At 57.1% G+C, this 21,946-nt stretch overlaps 1 protein-coding gene across 8 annotated transcripts in view; it reads left to right on the top strand.

Annotated features, from left to right (window-relative positions):
• PRDM16 (PR/SET domain 16) overlaps window positions 1-21,946 on the top strand; it is a 365,577-nt gene that overhangs the window by 103,638 nt on the left and 239,993 nt on the right. For all 8 annotated transcript variants that reach the window (XM_077978756.1, XM_077978731.1, XM_077978741.1 and 5 more), the window contains exon 2: window positions 11,659-12,008. In XM_077978756.1, the coding sequence (XP_077834882.1) occupies window positions 11,659-12,008 (350 nt within the window). The remainder of the gene's footprint in view (window positions 1-11,658; window positions 12,009-21,946) is intronic.

Below are 21,946 nucleotides of genomic sequence, written 5' to 3'. Positions count from 1 at the left end.
AGCGGATGTGCTTCTCTCTGAGCTGCAGGGCTGGTCCCTGGGGCGTGAATGGCAGCCATGCATCCTCCAGGCTGTGATGGGGCTGAGGCTCCCTGCTCAGCAACATGGCTCATCTGGGTGGTTTATCCTCCTGGTGCAAGCCTTTGTTTCTTCCTCTGGGAGGTGGGGGACCAGCAACCTGCTTCAGGGCACCGGGAGCAGGTTATAGCCAGAGGGGCTGGCAGGGAGCGTCGTGTGTTCTCAGCCAGGCCCATGCTGTGGTTGCTTTGGTCTTTGTGTGAGTGTCTTGGGTCTGCTTTAACAAAAGAGCACAAACCGGGTGGACGGAAACAGTCGAAGGGCGCTCTCCTGCTCCGAAGGCCAGAGACGCACAGCCCGGCTGCAGACAGCGTCTTGCTGCCTCTGGAGGCTCTGGGGGAAGAGTCCCCGCTCACCTCGCCCAGCTTCTGGTGGCTCCAGGCCTTCCTTGGCTCAGGGCAAATCCCTGCCTCTGTCATCATACGGGTGTCACCTGGGCATGTGTCTGTGTCCTCCTCCTTGTCCTATAAGGACACCAGTCCCATTGAATCAGGGCCCTCCCCAGTGACCTCATCTGAACTTGGTTACTGCTATAAAGACCTTATTTCCAAACCAGGTCACATTCTGAGGCCGGGAGTTAGGGCTTGAACGCGCCTTTTGGGGTGACATCATTCAACTGGTTACAGTCTTGGGAGCCGCCGGCCAGCCCGGGTGACAGTGGGGGCTGGTGGAGACTCCCCGAGTCAGAAGGGCTGTGTCTGCGCTTCCCCGCGCTGTGCCCTGGACAAGGCCTGGAGTGGGTTTCCGTCCACTTCCTTCATCTCTAAAGCGGAGGCAGCGCTGTGGACCGTCCCTGCCTCCCTCCGTGTCTGCGACAAAGGCGAGTGTGTGTGAAGGTAGCCAGGCCAGGGGGTTGCATCTGGTCAGGACTGGGGAGACAAGGCAGGAAGCCCCACCTCTTTGCTGGGGAGGTTTCTGTACCTCGGTGGCTCCGAGAGGGCTGGGAGCCTGTCTCTGAGGTCAGGGCCCCGCCTTCTCAAGCTCTCCCGGGCCCTAATGACAATTCGGCTTCATCAGCCCCGCAGCTGGGGTTCAACGTTCCCCAGTCCCTGTGGGCCAGGTCCCGGGTGCAGGTTTGGAATAGAAACGGCGATTGATCATTATTAATATTTAGCATGTTTGCAGAAACGGCTTTCTCAGTGCTATTAATCTGCTGTGTTAATAGCGGCCGCTTGGTTCTGGGCGCAGACGCTCAGGAGGTGAATGCCAATGAGTCCCAGCGCTGCAGGGCAGCCGCGGCCCGGGGCAGGTCAGAAGGTGGGACCAGCGGCCAAGGCTCCTCCTAGCACCGTTTCCTGGAGTTACGACAGCTTTGTTTTTGTCTCGAGGCCAAGATCCAGGGTGAGGGGAGAAGCTTTTGCCTTTACCGCACAGTTTTAAAGACAGAAAAGAACAAGATAGAACTCCATCAATTCCCAAGTTTCTCTTTCTAGCAAACTGTTTTTGGGAAGGGGCCCTTCAGGATGACCCCTGCCCCTCCAGGCACCCTCCCCCTGAAGAGGGGCCTTCTGCTCCCCGAGATACACTCTGCAAGGATGTAGGTGTACAGAATCCTCTGTGAGGAAAGGGAACACCCTATATTTTCTCTAGAAGTTGCCTCCGTGCGTGCCTGCTCTCCCTGATCAGCTCCCACAGCCGCAGCCTGCCTGATGTGCCCGCCTCTCCCTCTCCCTGTTTTGTTCAGGGGGCAGGATGGCCCTTCACAGCTCATGGGGACTTGTAGGCACCCAGATGGGGGAGCGTTCTCCAGGTCTCTGACCCACTACACAGCGCTCCTCCCTGCTTGGTTCTGAGAAGGAAAATTGGAGCCAGAGGATGGGGCCTCCACAAGGCTCGAGTGGAACCTGCACTCACTGTGGGAGCCAGGCACATCCCCGGCCAAGTCCCAGAACTCAGACCTGCCCACCCCCGACATGGGTGCAGGGAGGGTGACAGCCAGTCAGTCCTGAAGAAGCAGCAGAGAAACCAGCCCTCTCTCAGAGGTGGGGCCTGGCTGAGGAAGCCCAGATGTTCCTCTCAGATGAGTCGATCAGGGTTAAGGGCAGAGAGGAGCCAGAGTTGTTAATGGTGCTTCACTGCTAGGGAAGGAAAGTCAGAAATGGGAGTGAGGGTCCTGCCTTCTACCTTTTCTCTTAAGAGCTGCCCTCGAGGGTTGTTCTCAACCCTATCCATCCATCCACTCACTCACTCATCCATTCATCCATCCATCCACCCACCCATTGATTCACCCACCCATCCATTCACCCACCCATCCATTCATCCATTCATTCATTAACCCATCCATGCACTCATTCATCTATCCATCCATCCATTCATCTATCCATCCATCCATTTATGCATCTATCCCCTCATCTATCCACCCAGCCATTCATCCACCTATCTATGCATTCATCCACCATCTGTCCATCCATCCATCCATCCATCCCTCCATCCATCTGCCCATCCATCCGTCCATCCATCTATTCTTTCATCCATACCTCCTTCCATCCATCCCCTTATAAATCCTTCCATCCATCCATCCATTGATTCATCCACCCATCCATTCATCCATTCATTCATTAACCCATCCATGCACTCATTCATCTATCCATCCTTCCTTCCATCCATCCATCCATCCACCCATCCATTCATCTATCCATCTGTGTACCCATCTATCTCCTCATCTATCCACCCAGCCATTCATCCACCTATCTATGCATTCATCCACCATCTGTCCATCCATCCATCTATCCATCCATTCATCCATCCATCCATCTGCCCATCTATCCATCCATCCATCCGTCCATCTATTCTTCCATCTGTACCTCCTTCCATCCATCCCCTTATAAATCCATCCATCCATCCATGCGTTGATTCACCCACCCATCCATTCATCCATTTATTCATTAACCCATCTGTGCACTCATTCACCTATCCATTCTTCCTTCTGTCCATCCATGTATCCACCCATCTATCCACTCATGCATTCACCCATTCATTCACACACCCATTCATTCCTCCATCCATCCATTAATCCATCCAAGTACTCATCCATCCATTTTTCCTTCTACCCACTCATCCATCCATCCATTAACTCATCCATCTACTCATGTATCTATCCACTTATCCATTCATCCATTTATCTATGTATTCATCCACCATCTGTCCATTCATTCACCCATCCATCAACCCATCCATTTAGTCATCCATTCATTCATCTATTCACCCATCCATCAATCTTTCCATCCATTCATAAATTCATCCACCCACCCACTTATCCATTCAGCTATGTATCTCTCCATCCATCTGTCAAACATTTATTCACACTCCCACCCATACCTCTTCTGCTGGACATGACGAAGTCCATTACTGACTGCCAGGAAACTGTTTCGGGTGTTTTGTCATTGTAGGGAGAACATGGGGTTGTTAGAGTGGTGTTTGAGAGCTTCGAAATCAAGACTGTTTGAACAACTCCCAGCTTGTTCCTGACTAGCTATATGGCATTTAGGAAGTTGCTTACTCTCTGAGCTTCACTTCTTTGATGTATGAACTGGGTGAGGTCACAACTCTGCCTTCCCTCCAGGGCTGCTGCAAGAATGAACTGGACCACGGTGCTGGCTGCATGCTCCGCGGCCCCATCAATATCAGCAGCCGGCCAGTCCCCAGGAGAGCGAGCCAATGTCAGTGCTCTATTGTCTGATTAGAGGCTGATTGCTCCAAAGTCTTTCCTGGCATCACTCTGGAATCGAACAGCTGTGTGGTCAACCAGGGACCATGTTTCCTCACAGTCTTGGAGTTGTGATGTAGGCATTCTCTGTCCTGAAGTTTGCCTTCCTTTGTAATCGCATGTATATGTTGGCCTGAACTGATTAGTAAGTTTAGATATTGTTTTGAATGGGCCAGGTGAGACTGAATGCAACCTGAGGCACACACATCTTGATGTGGCCTTTGGGGAGGAGCTGCTTCGTGCTGGGTCCTGCCTGTTTCAGAGCAGGGCAGCACAGCTCCTCAGAGAGGGAAGACCCTTCCAGCAGACACCAGGCCGCAGCGTCTGGCTGCCTCGGGCCAGGAGACTGCAGTTAAAAACAGACTTGCGAGGCTCAGTTAAGGCTGGGTTTTACAGGAGCTACAGCCTGGTGTTTGGTGGGCTGGGGAGTGGATCCTCCTCCTGCCAGAGATATTAGGGGAGAAGATCGAGGAGCATGTGGCTATATGACGGCAAATATTTGGTCCCCTCACACCCAGTAAAAAATGCCATGCATGAGAGAAAGCAGTTGTGGGGGCAGTTTTAGACTTGAAGCTGTTGGAGACCAGATCTACACAGACAGGCGAGGGGCGTCTTGAACACAGCACTTCTGAAATTCTTGGCTAATCTCCCCTCCCTCCCACAGGCCTCCATCTGCCTCCCTCACCTCTGCACAGCCTCACACCCAGAACCGAGCTCTGCAGAGAGGTGGTTCTTTAACAGCCACGTCTTCTGGGAATGCTTTGGATGGGAAAAGTGCTTTGCAGCCCAGCTGCTGTTCTCCCGGAGGCCGGGGCTCCTGGAGGCTGCCGCTTGCTTTTCTCCGACTGGGTGGCAAATGTGTGCACTTATTTGAAAAACCTCAGGGTCAATAAGGGTTTCAGTTCAGATTTTCAGGGTGATCTTCTTGACATTTTAGAAAGGCCTGGTTCCCTCTGTGTTAAACCCTGTTCCCCCAGATGCACCCTTGTCACTCAGCACTTCCCCATCTGTCCCCACCCCCCACTTCACAAACTGGAGGGCCCTGCTCCTCGAGGGCCTCCCTCCCAGAGGCTTTGCTGCTGCACAGATTGCCTGCACACGCCAGCCCCGCCTCGGTCAGTGGGCCTGGGTGGACCCGGGAATTACAGCTCTAGCAAGTCCCCTGGGGATGCAGAGGCTGCCGTCGGGGACTCCACTCAGACTCCTGAGCCACGGGGGCTGAAACCCACAGTGGGGTCCGCCTGACCTCTAAAACCTTCTGGTCCCACCTCGCTCCACACACCTGGCCCAGCCCTTCCCCTGGGCTGGCCCTGGCCCTGTGGGTTTAGAGAAGGAGGTGACCCGATCCTGGGCCTTTCACGGGCCTTGAGGCCTGATGTTACTGTCAGGGGCTTGGAGGAACTCAGACAAACCCCATCCAGGGCTCTCCCCAGTTTTGAAACTGTCCATATGGCGCCCACCACACGCATTCTCTCTGCTCTGGACTTCTCTGCCTGATGGTCGTGGGGGACATGTAGTGGATCCCAATCAAAATAAGAGGGCTCCGCCTGGACTAGGGTGAGGCAGAGGGGCCACCTGGTAGGGCCAGGACTGCGGTCGGAGCACTTGTGCCCCAGGGCATGGCTGCGCTGGGTGCCAGGGGCAGGGAGCGTGGATTCAGAAATGGGTGTGCTCCAGCCCTCAGTCCCTCACTGGGGGATGACAGGCTCCCTCACCCCCTTGTGCCTCTGTTTCCCCAGCTGTACAGTGGGTAGCTCCCCTGAGGGAGGAGCAGACCCTCCTCCTGGAGCCACTCACTGCTTCGTCCACATGGCTGGGTGCAGGCAACAGAGGGACTGTGACGTCACCTCTGTCCCAACAGCTGGAAACAGGCTGAGAAACCTGCTGTGGGGTGGCAGATCCATCAGGTAGCATGAGGGAGAGAAAAGGGCTCCCGAGCACCCACCCAGCTGCCAACCTGGACTCAGGGCAGTCCGGCATGGCACTGCAGGGCAGATTGAAGGGGCTGCCTGCTCTCAAGGCCGGGCGCCTGTGTCCTGGCGCCTCGCTGCCGTCCGCCTTGCCCTGCTCACCAGGAACCAGCCTCCTTGGAGAGTGTGGAAGATCCCAAGGTGATCCAGCCCCAAGTGATCTCGTACAAGCTTTTCTGGTTACAGAGACGTCTCCCAAAGCCCAGAGATCTAGGTCTAGGGCCTGAGTGGACCCGCAGGAATTCAGGACAGGGGTGGGGGCCACCCCTGCTTCCCCGGGTCCCTGTTCCTATCACGGTGGACCCTCCCCAGGCTGCCACCGGGTTTGTTTGCTCCACGATGACACAGAAATTAGCGAATGACAAGGTTCCTGGTGGTTTGCTGCCCAGAATCATTACCCTGGACTTTCCTATCCCTTCCCTCTCAGACTTTTGACCTTAGGTTTTCTGAAATGTGACATTTCAGCGAACTGCACAGCAAAGGGTTCCCTCGTGTTTCTCAGGTTGATCAGGAGCACTCACTGCCACCCTCCACAGTTGTTTTTGTTGTTTCCATTTATTTTTCAGCTCCTCCCACCCCCCAGGCCAAGACAAGGTATCTCTGAGCTGGGCAGGAATCATTAAGTATGTTCTGCTGTAAACTCACAGGCCCGAAGTCATCACACATCCACGTGCACACAGGTGGAGTAAGGAACCGTGGATTTTTGGAGCGGGTGTTCCTTTCACTGAAATGTTCCTTGAAATCACGTGGCCGCGTGTGCCGTTGTGAGAAACGCCGCGCAGAGCCCCAGCCTGCTCTTGGCGCAGTTCTCCCGGTGGGTCCTATTTTGGGCATCTCCAGGACCGCAGCTTGGTCCCACAGAGAGGTGTGCAGCTGGGCAGGACTGAGTCCCCACAGGGCCCGTGGGCCGCAGAAGTGAAGACCCAGGCCGGCATCAGGAGGCCCCCAGGGAGCCCGCATGGGGCCTGGACGATGACAGCCCGGGGCAGCCAAGCGCCATTCACCACCTCGCCCCTGAGGGAGGGAGGCAAGGGGGCCCAAACTTCAGCCCCTCACCCAGCAGACGGGAGACCCTTCCTCCTGACGGTTTTCCAGACAGAAGAGAACAGGTTTCCCAACCGAGAGGCCGCATAGAGGCTGGGGTCAGCTGAGGTTGCCCTGGACACCTTTTCAGGTTCCTGACCAGGCCCTCTGCTTACACACGCAGTCTTACACACGGTGTTACACACGGTCTTACACATGCTTACACATGATCTTACACACGCAGTCACATGCTTACACATGCACTCTTACACATGGTTTTATGCAGTCTTACGGTCTTACATACGGTCTTATAATGCTTACACATGCTCTTACACACACAGTAACATGGTTACACATGCAGTCTTACACACACTCTTACACACGCAGTAGCATGTTTACACACAGTCTTACACTCTTACACACGCAGTAACATGTTTATACATACAGTCTTACACATGGTCTTACACATGCTTACACACAGATGTGCACGGGATGCTCACCCTCACGTGCACTCCGGGGGCCGCCCTTCCCGGCCAGCTGCCGCACGGTGCCTCTTTCCTGCCCAGTGGGGCCTGCAGGCCTCATGGCTTCTCCTTAAAACCACATGATGAAGGAGGAAGCACAGCCAGGCAGATACCGACTCCAAAAAACCCCCGTGTACTCCCTCCGGCCAAGAATCTAGGCTGAAATCTGCCCATCCCTGCCACAGAGCCGCCCAGCGCTCAGGCTTCGGGGAATGGATCGTCATGTTGATAATCCCCCTGTGAGGGCACTGCTCGTGTGGCCCTGGCAGGGCCAGCCCCAGGTGGACGGTGATGAGGGACCCTCTGTTGGCTGTTGGGCCCCTGTCTTGGCTGGTTTAGCACAGTGGTCCTGATCTGTGGCCTCTTCTCTCTGTCTCTCCAGACCCCAAAACCCTGGCCATAGCTTTGCTTTCTAGACATGGCTCTCTTGGGAGATGGTGGGGGTGGCCTCTGTTCCGGGATGATTTCCTACAGCCTGGGTGAGGGGTGCAGAAGAAGAAATCCACTGTGAGGCTGAGAGAGACTCAGCCCTAAACCAAGGGTTGTAGTGGAGCCCAGGGGCAGTGTGAGGGGCTGAGGTCACCGTGGGCTCCTGGCCAGCTCGGCCTCTGTCCCAGCCTGAGGCAGAAGCAGGGTTTCTTCACCTCCCTGACTTGTATTATGTGATCAAATGACTATCGCTCATACGTGTGTGTGACAAGACTCAAAGCGGGGCCTCTCCGTGAAGATCGCTGGCTGAGAACACAGACTCGGCTGGAACTGGCAGCTTGGCAGATTCTTCACGGGCAGAAAGGGGTGGCCTTGGCCCCGACTCGGGGTCACTCAGCTCCCTGCTGGCCAAGTGTGCCTCTTCCCTCCTGAGCTCCCTGTATCCCCACTCCCCTCCTTGCTTTTATAATTCCGTAGGTCTCCCCATAGAAATTCTAGAAATGATGGCCTCGGTACCCTGGAATGAGATCACAGCAATCCCAAATAAAGGATGTCAGGTCTCCTGACAAGTCAATTGCATGTTGTTACACAGCCTGCATCTCCAAAGTCATACATGATCCTGGCCCTGCACGCTGACCTGCGAGAGAATGCCTGCCGGAAATGCACCCCCGTGTCATGGAGGCCTGGGCAGTAGGGTCTGGGAACCTCAGTGAAAAGATGCCCACGTCCAGAACAAGCCTGTCCAGGAGGGTAGAGGACTGGGCAGCCTCCTGACCTTGCTGACCCTCTCAGGGGCATCCTGGCTGGAGCTCAGGGCAGAGGAGGGCTGAGCCTGATTTCCCGGCTCTGGTTGCCCCGGGGACCCCAGAGAGCGAGCGATTTGTGCCTGGCCCTGCTGGAGCCTCTGTGCAGGGCAGCGAGCGATTTGTGGGCCCAGGCCCTGCTGGAGCCTCTGTGCAGGCTTCCTGCTTTCTCTGGGCTTTAGGGCTATTCTCTGCACCTCATTTTCTCACCGTGTTTTCTGCACACTAATTAGCCCTCCTCTCACCCACCCTTGAAAGAAGAGCTCCCTCTACCCCAGCAACGGGGACAGCAAAATGAGACGGGCTTTTCCTGGAGGCTGTGGGCAATCGCTTAACCCCTGTGACCGCCGGGGAAGGGAGGCCGGGGCCCGATGCACAGACCTCCCTTTAATCAGCAGGAAACACTACCTTTCTCTCCTAAGCTGTTTGCTTGGCCAGTAAATTAAACATGCCCTTAAAGCGTTGATTTTCCTCCAGCGGGTCAGGGGTTTTGGGAAGTAGAATTCAAACAGAAAAAAGCCATGTTTTAAACAGAGCCCTGCAACGGATATGCACTTGATAGGGACACTGCCCCACTTCGGGCTCCAGCGGAACTCCCAGAAACACCTGGGGTTCTAATTCCTACTTGTGCTTCAGGCGGAGGCGCCCACGCCCGAGAGGAGTTAAGGAGTGCATGGGGGAGCTTTGGCTTCCAACCCGACTTTGTTTGCGAGCTCCGTGCAGTTACCAGTTCCAAATAATAAGATGCCATGTTAATTACCCCCCCCCTAATTTACCTTTATGCTGCACACAGTCAGTGGGGCGGGGGTTATGGGGGTGTTCTTTCAAACCTAAACAACTTCAGGTCTTTAGGGTGGAGGAACAACAGCGGCAGTTCTGTGGCTGCGTCTCTGAAAGGATCCGCCGCGTCAATTAGAAAGGACCCGTTGGCCACTTAAAACATAATAATTACTTCTCTGAATGCTGATAAATTAAATAAGTGTTTTCCTTGCGACTTTTCCCCCCAAGACTTTGGTTTCTTTTGAAAGAAAGCATTTTGCTCTTTCTTGTGCTGATCTGTTTGCAACCAGTGTGAGGAATCTGAAGTCATTTTCCCTGTACTTAAAAGTTCTGGTCTCCTTGGAGGCTTCTGTGTGCCCAGCCAACGTCAGGGTGCGGGGCGGGGGCCGGGAGGCGAGGGCCAGCGGGACCGGGTCTTCGAGGCAGCCACAGAAGGAGGGGCTTGCGTGGAAAGATCTAGATCAGGTCACGGTGACGGAGCTCACCCCACCTCCTGCCCATTCCCGCTGCTCCCCACCTAACTAACACTCACATCTGCCTTTTCTATGTTATCGAGGCAGAATTCAACCACTGTAAAGGGGGCGATTCAGCGGCACTGAGCCGTTCACCCAGAGGTACGACCACTCCCTCTCTAGTTCCCGGACACTTCATCACCCCGAAAGGAGACCTGGGCTTCTCGCTGTCACCCCCACCCCAGTCCTCGAAGCCTCCCACCTGCGTCTGTCTCTGGGGGCCTGTGCCCGATGAGTCACCTAAACACCGCCAGGCAGGTGTGACCCTCTGCATCGGCTTCCTACGCCGAGTGCTGCATGTCCAGGGCTGGTCCAGGCTGTGCGTGCCAGGGCCGCCCTCCTCCGTGGGGAGGGATGGTGCCACAGGTGTGACCCTCTGCATCGGCTTCCTACGCCGAGTGCCGCATGTCCAGGGCTGGTCCAGGCCGTGCTCCTCCTTGGAGAGGGTGGTACCATCCACTACTCATTCGCTCCCTCATTCCCTCGAAGACGGATGTTTGGGCTGTTTCTACCTTCCGGCGATGGTGAATCTGCCACGGTGAACATTCGCCTGCCTGAGTCCTGGTTTGGCTGCACTCGGTGGAGAGCTTTGCTTTTCTTCCTGTCCAGACTCCCCCTCACCCTGCCCATCTCCCCCAGTGCCTCGGGCTACTCTCTGCTATAGTTTCAGCTGCACGCACACACTCTCTTGGCACCCACCTTCTGTTAGGACGGACCCCAAAGGTCTACCCCAGACAGACAAACTGGGCACCCTCTTACTGCTCAGCTCAGTGACCTGGGGCCCCATGACTCCGATATCCATGACCTCAGCAGGCATATTCCTAGCCTGTGTCAAGATCATCAGGGTGACCTGGGGCCCCATGACTCTGACATCCGTGACCTCAGCAGGCCTATTCCTAGCCTGTGTCGAGATCATCAAGGTGACCTGGGGCCCTGTGACTCCGACATCTGTGACCTCAGCAGGCCTATTCCTAGCCTGTGTCGAGATCATCAGGGTGACCTGGGGCCCTATGACTCCGACATCCGTGACCTCAGCAGGCCTATTCCTAGCCTGTGTCGAGATCATCAGGAACTTCCACGAGCCTCCCCAAGACCCAGCCAGCCCTACCCCAGTGCATGTCCAGGCTGTGGCCTAAATGCAGGGATGTCCAGGCTGCAGCCTAAGTGTGGGGATGTCCAGGCTGCAGCCTAAGTGTGGGGATGTCCAGGCTGTGGCCTAAGTGCGGGGATGTCCAGGCTGTGGCCTCAGTGTGGGGATGTCCAGGCTGCGGCCTAAGTGCAAGGAAGCAGCACTGAGCACATTTCACAGTCACCCAAATTCTGAGTCCTCCCAGGCACTTAGGACTTCTGCCGTCCGTGATTTCCAAGACTACAGAGGACATTTGAAATATTCCGGTGCAAATATTTCACCATCAGCCAGCCCTGGGTCAGCTGCCACGCATGACGGCTTCACCGGCTGTCGCCAAGCTTGCCAGGCACTGGCAGCTCCTTCCCGAGTTCCCCTAGGGCGGGACCAGCCGGCGCATCCTCAGGTGGCTGTGGGAGCCAGGCTGGGGGAGCCAGGGTGTGCTGGGCTGTGCCACCCCATCAGAAAGGTTGGCCCCAGTGGAGCCTGGCGGGATCCCATCCTCCGGAGCCTCTGACGTGGAATGATGGCAGCTTGGCTCAGGGTGGAGCGGAGGTGGCATATCCCAGGCAGAGGTGGCAGCCGGGCCTTCTGGGTCCCTGAGCACCCTCGGTCCCCATTGACGCCCGAGTCCCCGGCACTCCCTGAGCCGTACACCCCGGGAGGGGCACGTGCTGCAGAGGCTGACACTGCGTTGTCTCCTTTAGGTGACGGTGACGTTGTAAATAATATGTATGAACCCGACCGGGACCTGTTGGCCGGCCACAGCGCAGAGGACGAGGCCGAGGACAGTGCCATGTCGCCCATCCCCGTGGGGCCACCGTCCCCCTTCCCCACCAGCGAGGACTTCACCCCCAAGGAGGGCTCGCCGTACGAGGCCCCGGTCTACATTCCTGAAGACATTCCGATCCCACCGGACTTCGAGCTCCGAGAGTCCTCCATCCCGGGGGCCGGCCTGGGGGTCTGGGCCAAGAGGAAGATGGAAGCCGGGGAGAGGCTGGGCCCCTGCGTGGTGGTGCCCCGGGCGGCGGCGAAGGAGACGGACTTCGGATGGGAGGTGAGCAATCGCGCCTGAGCATGATTGATCACGGCCATTTATCTTGTGTTCCATCTATTTATAAAGCCGGGCTGAGCAGCCACTGCCCGAGGCGGGAGGCGCGGCCAGAGAGAGCGTTCAAATGTCACATTTCCCAGCCTATTTTATCCTGCAGCTCGCCTGACGGGACTCAGAAAGCATCAGAGGTCCTCGTGGGTGCCTGTCAGCCCTGTAGGGCACGCCCACTCTCTCCCGGAAATGTGTCTTTCATGAGCTCATGTCTTAAAACATCCCATGCTTCCCGCCGGATCCCAGGCGTGAACGCGGCCATCGTGGCGGGGCAGGGAGATTCATAGAAAGTCCCAGAACAGGCAGCTGCACTCCAGGGCTTCATTCCAGGCCACGGCAATGTGAAGCAGCTCACAAATCACACCTGGTGGCCACGCTGCCCCGGCTGCCACCTTCCCCGCCTGCCCCGGTCAGCCAGGGGCCTGAGAGTAGCCCGAGCTTCTCCAGCTCCAGGGGCACAGGCCCCGTCCTGGAAGGGATGGCTGACTGTTTAAATTTTCCCACCACGATGTGACCGGCCTTAGAGGGTCTGGAGCTGGCCTGGTGAACCTGCTGCAGGGGTCAGGAGACAGGGCGTCCCTGGGACGGCTCTGAGCGGGGAGCACCCAGAGCATCCTGCCCAGGCTGTGAGGGACGCGAGGCACCGGTGTTGGGGGCCCTCGAGTGGTCCCATGGGAACTAAGAGCCCCACCCCCCACACAAAGTGTACTTCCTGGTGGGCCCTGGCCTTTCTGCAGGCCCCACACAGCCAGTTGTCGGTGGTCTTTTTGGCAGGGCTGCTGCTTGGGTAGAAAATGGGAACACCGGGCAGATTCCCCTGTGCCTCCCAGCCTCTGAAGTGCCCAGATGGAGGTAGGCTCCTCATGGGCAAATGGCCTGAGCAGGGAAGAGGAACCCCAGATGGATGGGGGCAGGATCCTGTGTCTTGCCCACCTCCTCTCCTGGCCGCTCGTGACTCTGGAGAAGTCCCCAGCCAGTTCCATGCTCACTATCAGGCCTGCCCCAACTCAGATGGGCCCTGGGGAGGCCCCTGTGGCCTCCAGCAGCCCTTGAGCACCTCCCTGGGCTGACGGCATTAAGAGCCCTTTGTAAGAACACTGACAGCCTGGGGGCCAGAGGCTGCCCGCACCCTGCAGAGCTAAGTGCATCCTCCCTGGGCAAGACCAGGGCACCTCGGCAGCTCCCAGCAGGCAGGTGTGGTCCTTGGTAGCTCACAGAGTCCTGTGTGGCTCCTCGTCAAGGATATAGGGAGACTCAGAAGCTGTTCCCTGAGTGTCAGCTTAAAGCTCCCCCCTCCGCTAATTATAGAGCTATGGGGGTCCCGGTGCCTGAAGAAAAGCATGTGGCAGAGTCCGCAGCCATCCAGCAGGGTGGGAGCCGCAGCTCTACGGGCAGCACCTGTGGGCCGGGCGCACCACCCCCCTCCATCGAGAGGCAGAGGACAGTGAGTGTGGGCCCAAGGTCAGGTTACCTTCAGGAGGGACTGGCCAGGAGCCAGGGGCACCAGTTAGACAGGACAGGGAGAGAGTTTGGAGTAGAAGACCTCGGTGGAGACACTGCCCAGCTTCATGGCCCTACAGGCCCCTCATGGGACCAAGGAGAGCATTTTGGTAGCAACATTCGTCTTTGGTTGTGCAGTGGAAGTGACTTTGGCAGAAGCGCCCTGTCCCGCCCTCCCTGGTGTGTGGGAAAGGAATTCAAGGGTGTGTGTCCCTCACACTTAGAAAGGTCTGGACTGTTTAATTAGGAGGTGGCTTGTGGATGTGAGAGGTCCAGGGGCCCTGCAGGTAGCACTTTGGATGACCTTCAGGTGACTTTGTTCTTGGGTACTCTGATACAAGTTTCTATTTGCTTTTTTTTTAAAAAGAGAAATGGCCCATATCACGATGTCCGTGTGGTGCCAGGCCCGGTGCAGGCTGCGCCGCTGCCTGCCACTGCCTGTTGACTTTGCGGTGTGTTTATCCCTGGTGTGTGTGTACGTGAGGGAACGCGCTCTCCCCACAGTGCACCTCCCGTTTCTGCGGAGGGCTTTGTTCCACGGTGGCCACCTGACAGATACCCCTCCTGCTGGTGCTTAGAAATATTTACTCTCCCCCCGACGCCCTCAAACGGTGCTCCCCGCGCACCCGGCAGGATCTCGCCCGACCTTGTTTTCCTTGTGCGTTCGGGCACCAACTCCCTGGCTTTGGGGCCACCTTTGGGTTTTGTCACTTCCATGAGATGGGGCAGGGGGCAGCCATGTGCGTCGGTGCCTTCGGGAGCTGACATTGGAACTGGGCAGGAAGCCACCACCTCCTCTGTGAAGGACAGAGAGGAGGAAGCAGGGGGTGGAAATTAGGTGGCAGCCCCAACTGCCTGAAATGAGCGATGTCTGTCAATCAAGGAGGTTTCTCCCCACCTCCAGCCACCTCAGCTGGGGCCTTTGGGCAGAAAAAGTGACATCTTCCCCTAAGCCACCTTCCCAGAATTTTCCACGCGTCCCGAAAGAGCTGATTGCCATTTCCCTTTGGGTTTTTGCCTTCCCCGAGGTGGCCCTGGAGGGAGAAGTGACTTGCGGGTGCCCCTTTCTCTGAGGATTTCTTCCTCTTGCCAACTGCCTGGCCTGTCTTCCGAGTGCCGTGAACAGGGGCCTGAGACAGGAAAGGAGCACCAGGCTTCAGGGCTGGGATCCCTCTGTAGTTCCAGACACGAGAAGCACCTTCTGCTGAGTCCCCTTCCCAAGCCACTCACACCAACCAGGCGGCCCTGCTAGCCCTTTTCCCTCCACACCTCTGCAGTGAGCTCGATCAGAGCAGGCCTGGGTCAGAGAAAAACAGGGGTGCCAGCATCACACCAGTGGGATCCCAGGTCAGGCCTGGGTCAGAGGAAAACAGGGGTGCCAGCGTCACGCCAGTGGGATTCCAGGTCAGGTCTGGGTCAGAGGAAAACAGGGGTGCCAGCGTCACGCCAGTGGGATTCCAGGTCAGGTCTGGGTCAGAGGAAAACATGGGTGCCAGCGTCATGCCAGTGGGATTCCAGGTCAGGCCTGGGATGGCCCATGCGTGTGTGTTATCTCTGATGGTCCTGAATTTCGTGTGTATAATTGTTCACTTTCACACTGGTAATTAAGTATTATGAATCAGAGTGATTTGATTTTACTGTAATGTCCAGAGTATTTATTTACTGAAAAAGAACAAGTAATGACATTTTAGCAAAGATAACAAACAAAATCCGAGAAGGATCGGTGTCATTTTGGCCTCCCTACGTGGTGGCCAGGAGCGTGGTGTTGTGGCCACTGTGAGCTCAGAAGCGGGGTTCCCCTGGAGGAGAGGGGATCTGGGAGTGGCGTGAGCACAGGGATCTCGCCGGGTAGCAGCCCCTGCAGGAACAGGGTGTGCGTCTCTCGAAGGACAGGTTTGAAATAACAGTAACGTGGATTATTCTTACTGTCATTTTGGGACACGGTGGAAACCATTTTCTTTCTACTCTGAGAACAAAGTTCTTGTTCTGGACAATTCAGTTGAAATAAAATAAAATGAGAAGGTTGATTTTCCTTTCTCTTTTTATCACAAGAGACACGCTGCCAGGCAACGCTGGGCTTTGGGATGACTGGGGAGGGTCGGGGCCCTTCTCTCCCTGACGTGGGGCTGACGTAGATGACAGCACGACTCCCTGGGGATGAGGGACGGGGCAGGGAGCACGTGAGGCACCCACGAGCTTTGGGTTCAAGGCTGTGGGGCAGCCTGACTTCAAGCGGGAGCTTTCCGTTAGCAAAGTGGGAATGAGGGTGGGGGTTGGGAACTGACTTTCCTCCGGCCTCCGTCGCTGGTTCGAAGCCTGCACTCCTTCCACACCGAGGCTGACGCTGGTGGGGAGAGCTGCCCCCTCCTCTTTCCCTCCTATGTATTAGGAATAGTCACTGACTAAACCCGCTTTGTTCCTGGGTGCTGTGGGGCACCCTGAGATGTGCCCTGAGTCAGATGCCCCACCTCCGACCTGGGGGTTCACCCTGTGCGTGGCTGTGTATGTGCCCCAGGTGTGTGGAAAGGGCCCCCTGAGCTTCGTCTCAGGGAGGGGGTTTGTCAGGAAGGGCACCCGAAATGCCTGGCCTCCTCCATCTGGACACAGCCGGGTTCAGTCTCCTCCCAAATATCACACCCCGCCTGCCGCCACCGGAGCCCACCTGCCTGGAGGAAATCACCGGTGAGGGCATTTGATCGCCCCGGGGTCTGCAAAAACAGTGGTTTTGATCATTTGTTGAGTAAATCTGACATTTATCATCGTGCTGTTTGTTTTGCTAATTAAGAGGTGGCTGCCCAGTGGCAGCCCAGAGGGAGGAGGCAGTGGGTGAGGCGCTGGGTGAGGCCACCTGCCCCCAGCTGGGCCTTCAGCTGTGTGCCCAGGGCCCTGAGGCTCGGGGCCTGCTGGGGCGGGATCCTGCAGGACCCCCAGGGGAGGCACTGGGGGCACTTTTCTCAGTGTGTCGGCCACTGTCTCCCACCCAAGGTCTGCTTGTTTCTTTGTTGACTGTGTCTCCCCAGAAAGGCTCTCGACTGCATCACCAGCCCCGCCTGTAATCAGAACACTGATGAGTAAGTGCCTCTGCCTCTGCTTAAGAGGCCAGGTGAAAAATGTTAATGTGAATTGATGGGGTTTCAATTATTTAAAGAATGTACTGAAGTGGACGACCTCACCCCCGGCGTTATTTACTGAATATTAATGTGTGTTTATTTGTTCAATCAACAAATGCTCTGTGTCTAGGCCAAGGCCTGTGGGAAGCTCCGGGGTCACAGGGGAACCAGCCCAGAGGCCTTAGGCCACACCAATTATCTGGCACTACCATCATGGGACCCCCAAGCAGGTGCCTCCAGGGTCCCCAGAGCCCACTGAGAGTCTTTGGCAGGGCCAGGACCTGCCAGTCTCCCCTGTGGACCAGGAGCTACACAGCAGCCAGGGATGGGTGAGAGCAAGCCCAGCCTGCACCCTCAGAAGATGAGAAATGGGCACACATGTAATATGGAATTTCATCCAAAACTTGATGAAAGCCTTGAAGAAAGGCAGGATTTGGGAGGAAGTAAAGTCCCCCTACATATGTTTGCAATACTGATGCTCTTCTGTTCCTGAGTGGGAGAAATGGGAAACACATTTGCAGGTTCATTTTGGTCCCAAGTGAAAGGATAACGATGGAGTGGGGTGGGGGCAGCCCAGCCAGGCATCTGGCTCCCTGGGACAACAGGAAGGGCAGTGCTATGGGGCTTCAGTCTCCGACATCACAGCACAAATGTCCATGATGGGCTTTTAAAGGCACCGTGGGGCAGGCATAAACATGCGGCCCCCAGAACCGGCTTCCCCACGTACCGGGGAGCACTGGAGGGCCCCACGTGCTGAGATCTAGTTCAGTCTGACGGCAGGAGGGGCAATGGCAAATTTGCTCCAGGGTTTTTGCGATATGGCCAGACCCATAGGGCAGGGTAGGGAATCACCCAGGCCACCCCTTCCCACACACGAACCCCAGCCCCTTCTCCCTTCCTCCTGAATGTCCCCTCACCAGTAAATATTAACATGACTTGCTGCAGGAGATTGTGTGTGAGCTTGCACACACAAATGCCCCCCACAGCTTAGTTTTTGCCTGAAGTCCTAGACAGGGCCTTGGCCTCTAAGGATGGGGGTCATCTGTGCCGCCAGCCCATCTGGGCTCAGCAGCTTTTGGAGCTGGCTGTCTTGAGGCATGCGGGTTGGGTGCCTGCAGAGCTTGCTTCTCTGGGAGCTCTGGTTGGATTTTGAGCCAGAAGATCCTGGACAGACACTTCCAGGCTCTGGATTAATGACCAGGCTCAGTGTGTTAGGAGGAGACCCTAAGGAGTCAGTCCCTCCACCCAGACCTCACGCTCTGGCCCGCTCGTGTTCCGATTGGCCAATCTCTTCATGATGGATGTGGGTTTCGGGACTAGGTTTGGGGAAGTAGGAGGTCCCATTGGAGGCTCCACCTTCCTACAGTTTTCACGGCAGCGGGTGGGGCTTGCTGCTGGTGCAGGAGCTGGACTTAGACCCCTCCATGGGTCCTGGGCTGGGAAACCAAGGTGAGCTTGGCCATAGGTCTGAGCCCAGGCAGAAGTGACCCCGTTTTAACCAAGCCCCAGTTCCTGCCCCGGATGGATTGTCGAGGCTCCTGGGACTCTGCTTCAGTCCCTTTCAGTCCCTGTGGCCTCACGAGCAAACAGGAAATCAAGATCAACCCGGAGACGGACACACACAGCTGCCTTGTTTCCATCAAGACCTCGGTGCTCAGTGTGGTCCCTGCACCAGCAGTGCTGGCCTCCCTGCAGGTTTGTTGGAAATGCAGAACCTTGCCCTCCCCCGGACTCACTGAGTCACCACGTGCAATTGAGCGAGATCCCTGGTGGTTCGTGTGCACAGCAGAGTTTAGGAAGGATCCGGCCAGACAGCGAGCACCCAGCAGACGCAGCGGCCAGACGGCGAGCACCCAGCAGACGCAGCGGCCAGACGGCGAGCACCCAGCAGACGCAGCGGCCAGACGGCGAGCACCCAGCAGACGCAGCGGCCAGACGGCGAGTACCCAGCAGATGCAGCGGCCAGACGGCGAGTACCCAACAGACACAGCAGCTTACAAGGGGGCAGCTCTGGGTGTGTTGCAGGCATTGGGAGAGTCACCTATGTTCCCTGCAGCTGTGGAAGGATGTGCTGCCTTCCTGCCCACCCCACCTCCAGGGTTGACCTCCTGAGGCTTTGGGCTCCTGCTCGGCCACCAAAGGGATGGAGCAGCAGCTCCCACCAGTGCCAGGTCTAGCCATTCCTAGGAGATCCTCAGGCTGCCTTGTGGTTCTGGGATTCAGGAAGAAGGGGCACCTGCCAGCCACCGGAGGCTGGTTTGAACCCAGAAGTGTTTGACATAGCCCTTCTCTGTAGAAGCAGAACTCATGTGTCCAGCGCCCACTGCTCAGTGGGCTGGGTGTTCCCTTTGCACCCCTGGAGCTGTCCACAGTCATGGACCTCCACACTCTCCATCCCATCCGGCTCTGGGGGACCCCAGGATGGCAGGCAAGGAAGGCTCAACCCAGAGAGCTCCCGCAGCTCAGGCATATTCTGGGAAGTGCGCCCACCCAGCCTGGGAGGAGGTGCAAGCTCCTGCCCCCAACAATGTCTGCTGAGGGCATAGAAAAATGTGAAAGTGAGTGCCCCTCCCACATGTCGGTCTGTCCTCAGGGAGGGGGTGGTCAGGAAGGCTCTCAAGTCCTTCCTGGGTGCCTGAGACCTGAGGGCAGAGGCTGGGGGCTGTGGGCTTCCCTTAACTGCGTGTTGGTGTTGCCTGGGAAGCATGGGAAATACAGGTGCCAGGCCTGCCTCGGAGATGCTGGGCTGGAGCCAGGGAGGACGACCAACCTGCCTGTTTGCCCAGGAGCATCTCAGTGTTGGACCCAAAGTCCTGGCAAACCCCTCTGGCATCAGACATGTGGAAGCTCCCAGGAGATCCTAATTTACAGCCTGGGCCCAGAACAGCTGACCTAGAAAGGGGGAGTGGAGAGCCCGCCTGGATGTCCTGTCCCGCACCTGCACCAGACTGCCGGGCAAGGGACAGGTGGGAGGGCTGAGGAACAAGGGCTCCCAAAGCACTCGTCTGGCCTTCCGCAATGCTCAGTGCACCCTGAGGGGCTATTTAGGATGATTGTTGAGGGCATTTGGTCACTCAGCAGACGACCGGCACATCTTGGGCCCTGCAGAGGTGTTCACTGGTACCTCTCGGTGCAGGGTGCTTCCTTCTGTCTGTCCCGTGCCCCTTTCACCCTGGAGCTGAGCCCCGCCATGAGCCCTCCTCACTGGCTTGCCGTAGGGGCAGCCGGCGCTCATTGGCTGAGCTTTTAGATCACCCTGTTACTCCTTATCCTTTAAATTCCAACAGAGGGGAAGGGGCAGACCACGGCAGGTGTCGGGGGCCTCGGCACGGGTTCTAGTCTCAGGGAGGGAGGCTGGGGCAGGTCTGATAATGTCAAGGCTGGACTCTGCAGCGTCCGGCCACCGTCTGCTCGCCACACGCCACCGTCTCCCCGCCACACACCACCGTCTCCCCGCGACACGCCACCGTCTCCCCGCCACACGCCACCGTCTCCCCGCCACACGCCACCATCTGCTCGCCACACATTAGGGCCTGGTATTCTCAGTCCCGCATTTTATCGTCTAGATGCCAAAACTTGTTCCTGGCCTGCCCTTTCCCAAGGGCCTGCCCAAGGTTCCCAGATGCATGCTCTCGGCCCGGGCACCTGGCCTGGCTCTGGGCGCCTCTGCTGCTCCATTCTGCATGCAGAGTTCTGCGTGATGCCAGGAAGCTTTGCCGCGCTTCCCCACTCAGGAGCTTCTGGATATTTCTATGGAGGCCTAACACGGCACGTCTAAAACCGTGAGCACGCCGGTCAGCGGATGCTCTGAGGAGTGTTCCTGTGGAGGCGGCACCCAGCAGCTCGGCGGGGCACACAGCATTGGGATTTGGAGAGAGACGGGGCCCTGTGGGATGGTGCGGAGCCTGAGGCCACCATGGGGACAGGGATGCAGAGAAACCCACGGGCCTCGGCTCTAGGAGCAGCCGACAGTGCCATGCAGGAGTCACAGCACAGACCTCCCATTTCCCCCGGCACCGTGACATCAGCCCTAGACGTTTTTAGCCCAAGAATGCCATGAAATCCTGCACTATCTTCGGCCCGGCTCGGAGGCACGGGTATATAAGGAATTTTAGAAAAAAGGAGAGAGAATGACTAAGAATACCTCCCTGATGGCTCTCCTTTACTTCCTTAAGGGGTAATAACTCCACTGCAGCCCAGCAGAGGGGACTTTCTTTAAATAGAGCATTCTGATTCACAAGCGAAAAAGGAAATAAATATTTTCTTTTCATATTCGAGAGACATATGCGAATACCAACTTCTTAAATAGCATTTTGCCAATCACATCCCACACGCCCCCCGCCCCAGTGACACCCAGAGCCCACCCTTACTCGGGAACCGACCGCTTGTACCAAGAGGCCTGAAAACATCGTCAGGGTTGCCAGAAGCAGGAGGAAGAAGGGCTTCTGCGTGGGGGCGTGGCCCAGCCTCCCTCTGGGCTCCCCAAGGCTCCCTGTGAGAACAGGGTGCTCCAGAGCCTCCTGCCCTTTTCCCTCCTCCCTTTCTTCCTTAGGGAAAATAAGGATTGGACATGAAGGGAGTATGACAGAGGCATGTGGCCTCTGTGTCGGCCTGGCGGGCACCTGCTGTGCACCCCGGTCTCTGTGAGGCTCTGTCTCCACTGGGACCCTCCCAGCTGTGCCGTGATTAGGACACGGCCACCCTGGCTCTGACAGGGGAACCTGGGGCCGAGAAGGAAGGAATAGCTCCTGGCCCCCAGGTTTGTCCATGCAGGGACCCCGAGGTGGGTGGGGGTCCCGCTCAGTGACCCCAGCAGGATGTCACTGGGGGTAGCCAGGATCCTGCCAGATGGGAGAGGTACAGGTGAGCTCCAGCAGGAGCGGGAGCTGGGCCCAGACCCGGTTCCCGCCCGCACTAACAGCATGTAGGTGGGCAGTCTCAACTCTGTGCCTCGCAGGCCGATTGCCTAGGCCCAGCGCCTCGTGCTTCTGCCTGAACATGGCTCTGTCCTCTGCAGGTCCGTGACCCAGCCAGGCCCTGGAACTGGACTTCAGTACAGTCAATGGCCTTCTCTAGGCTCGGGGGAATTCTGTGTCATAAACGTGACCTCAGCCCCACTTTTTCTTAGGAGCTGCTGTCCCCTTCTTTGAAAGCAGGTCCCAAACCCAAACCCAGCCCCATGGGCCCTTGTAGGGCCTGAGAATGCTGGGGGCACCTGGCAGGGAGTGAGGCTCACCACACAGTACCCCTTCCTGAAGCTGGGGTTCTTCAGTGGCCCCA

Source organism: Macaca mulatta, chromosome 1 (assembly GCF_049350105.2).
Source record: "Macaca mulatta isolate MMU2019108-1 chromosome 1, T2T-MMU8v2.0, whole genome shotgun sequence".
In the NCBI taxonomy this organism is placed as follows: Eukaryota; Metazoa; Chordata; class Mammalia; order Primates; family Cercopithecidae; genus Macaca; species Macaca mulatta.
Note: the sequence above shows the minus strand (reverse complement) of the source record. Positions and strands in the feature narration are given on the sequence as shown.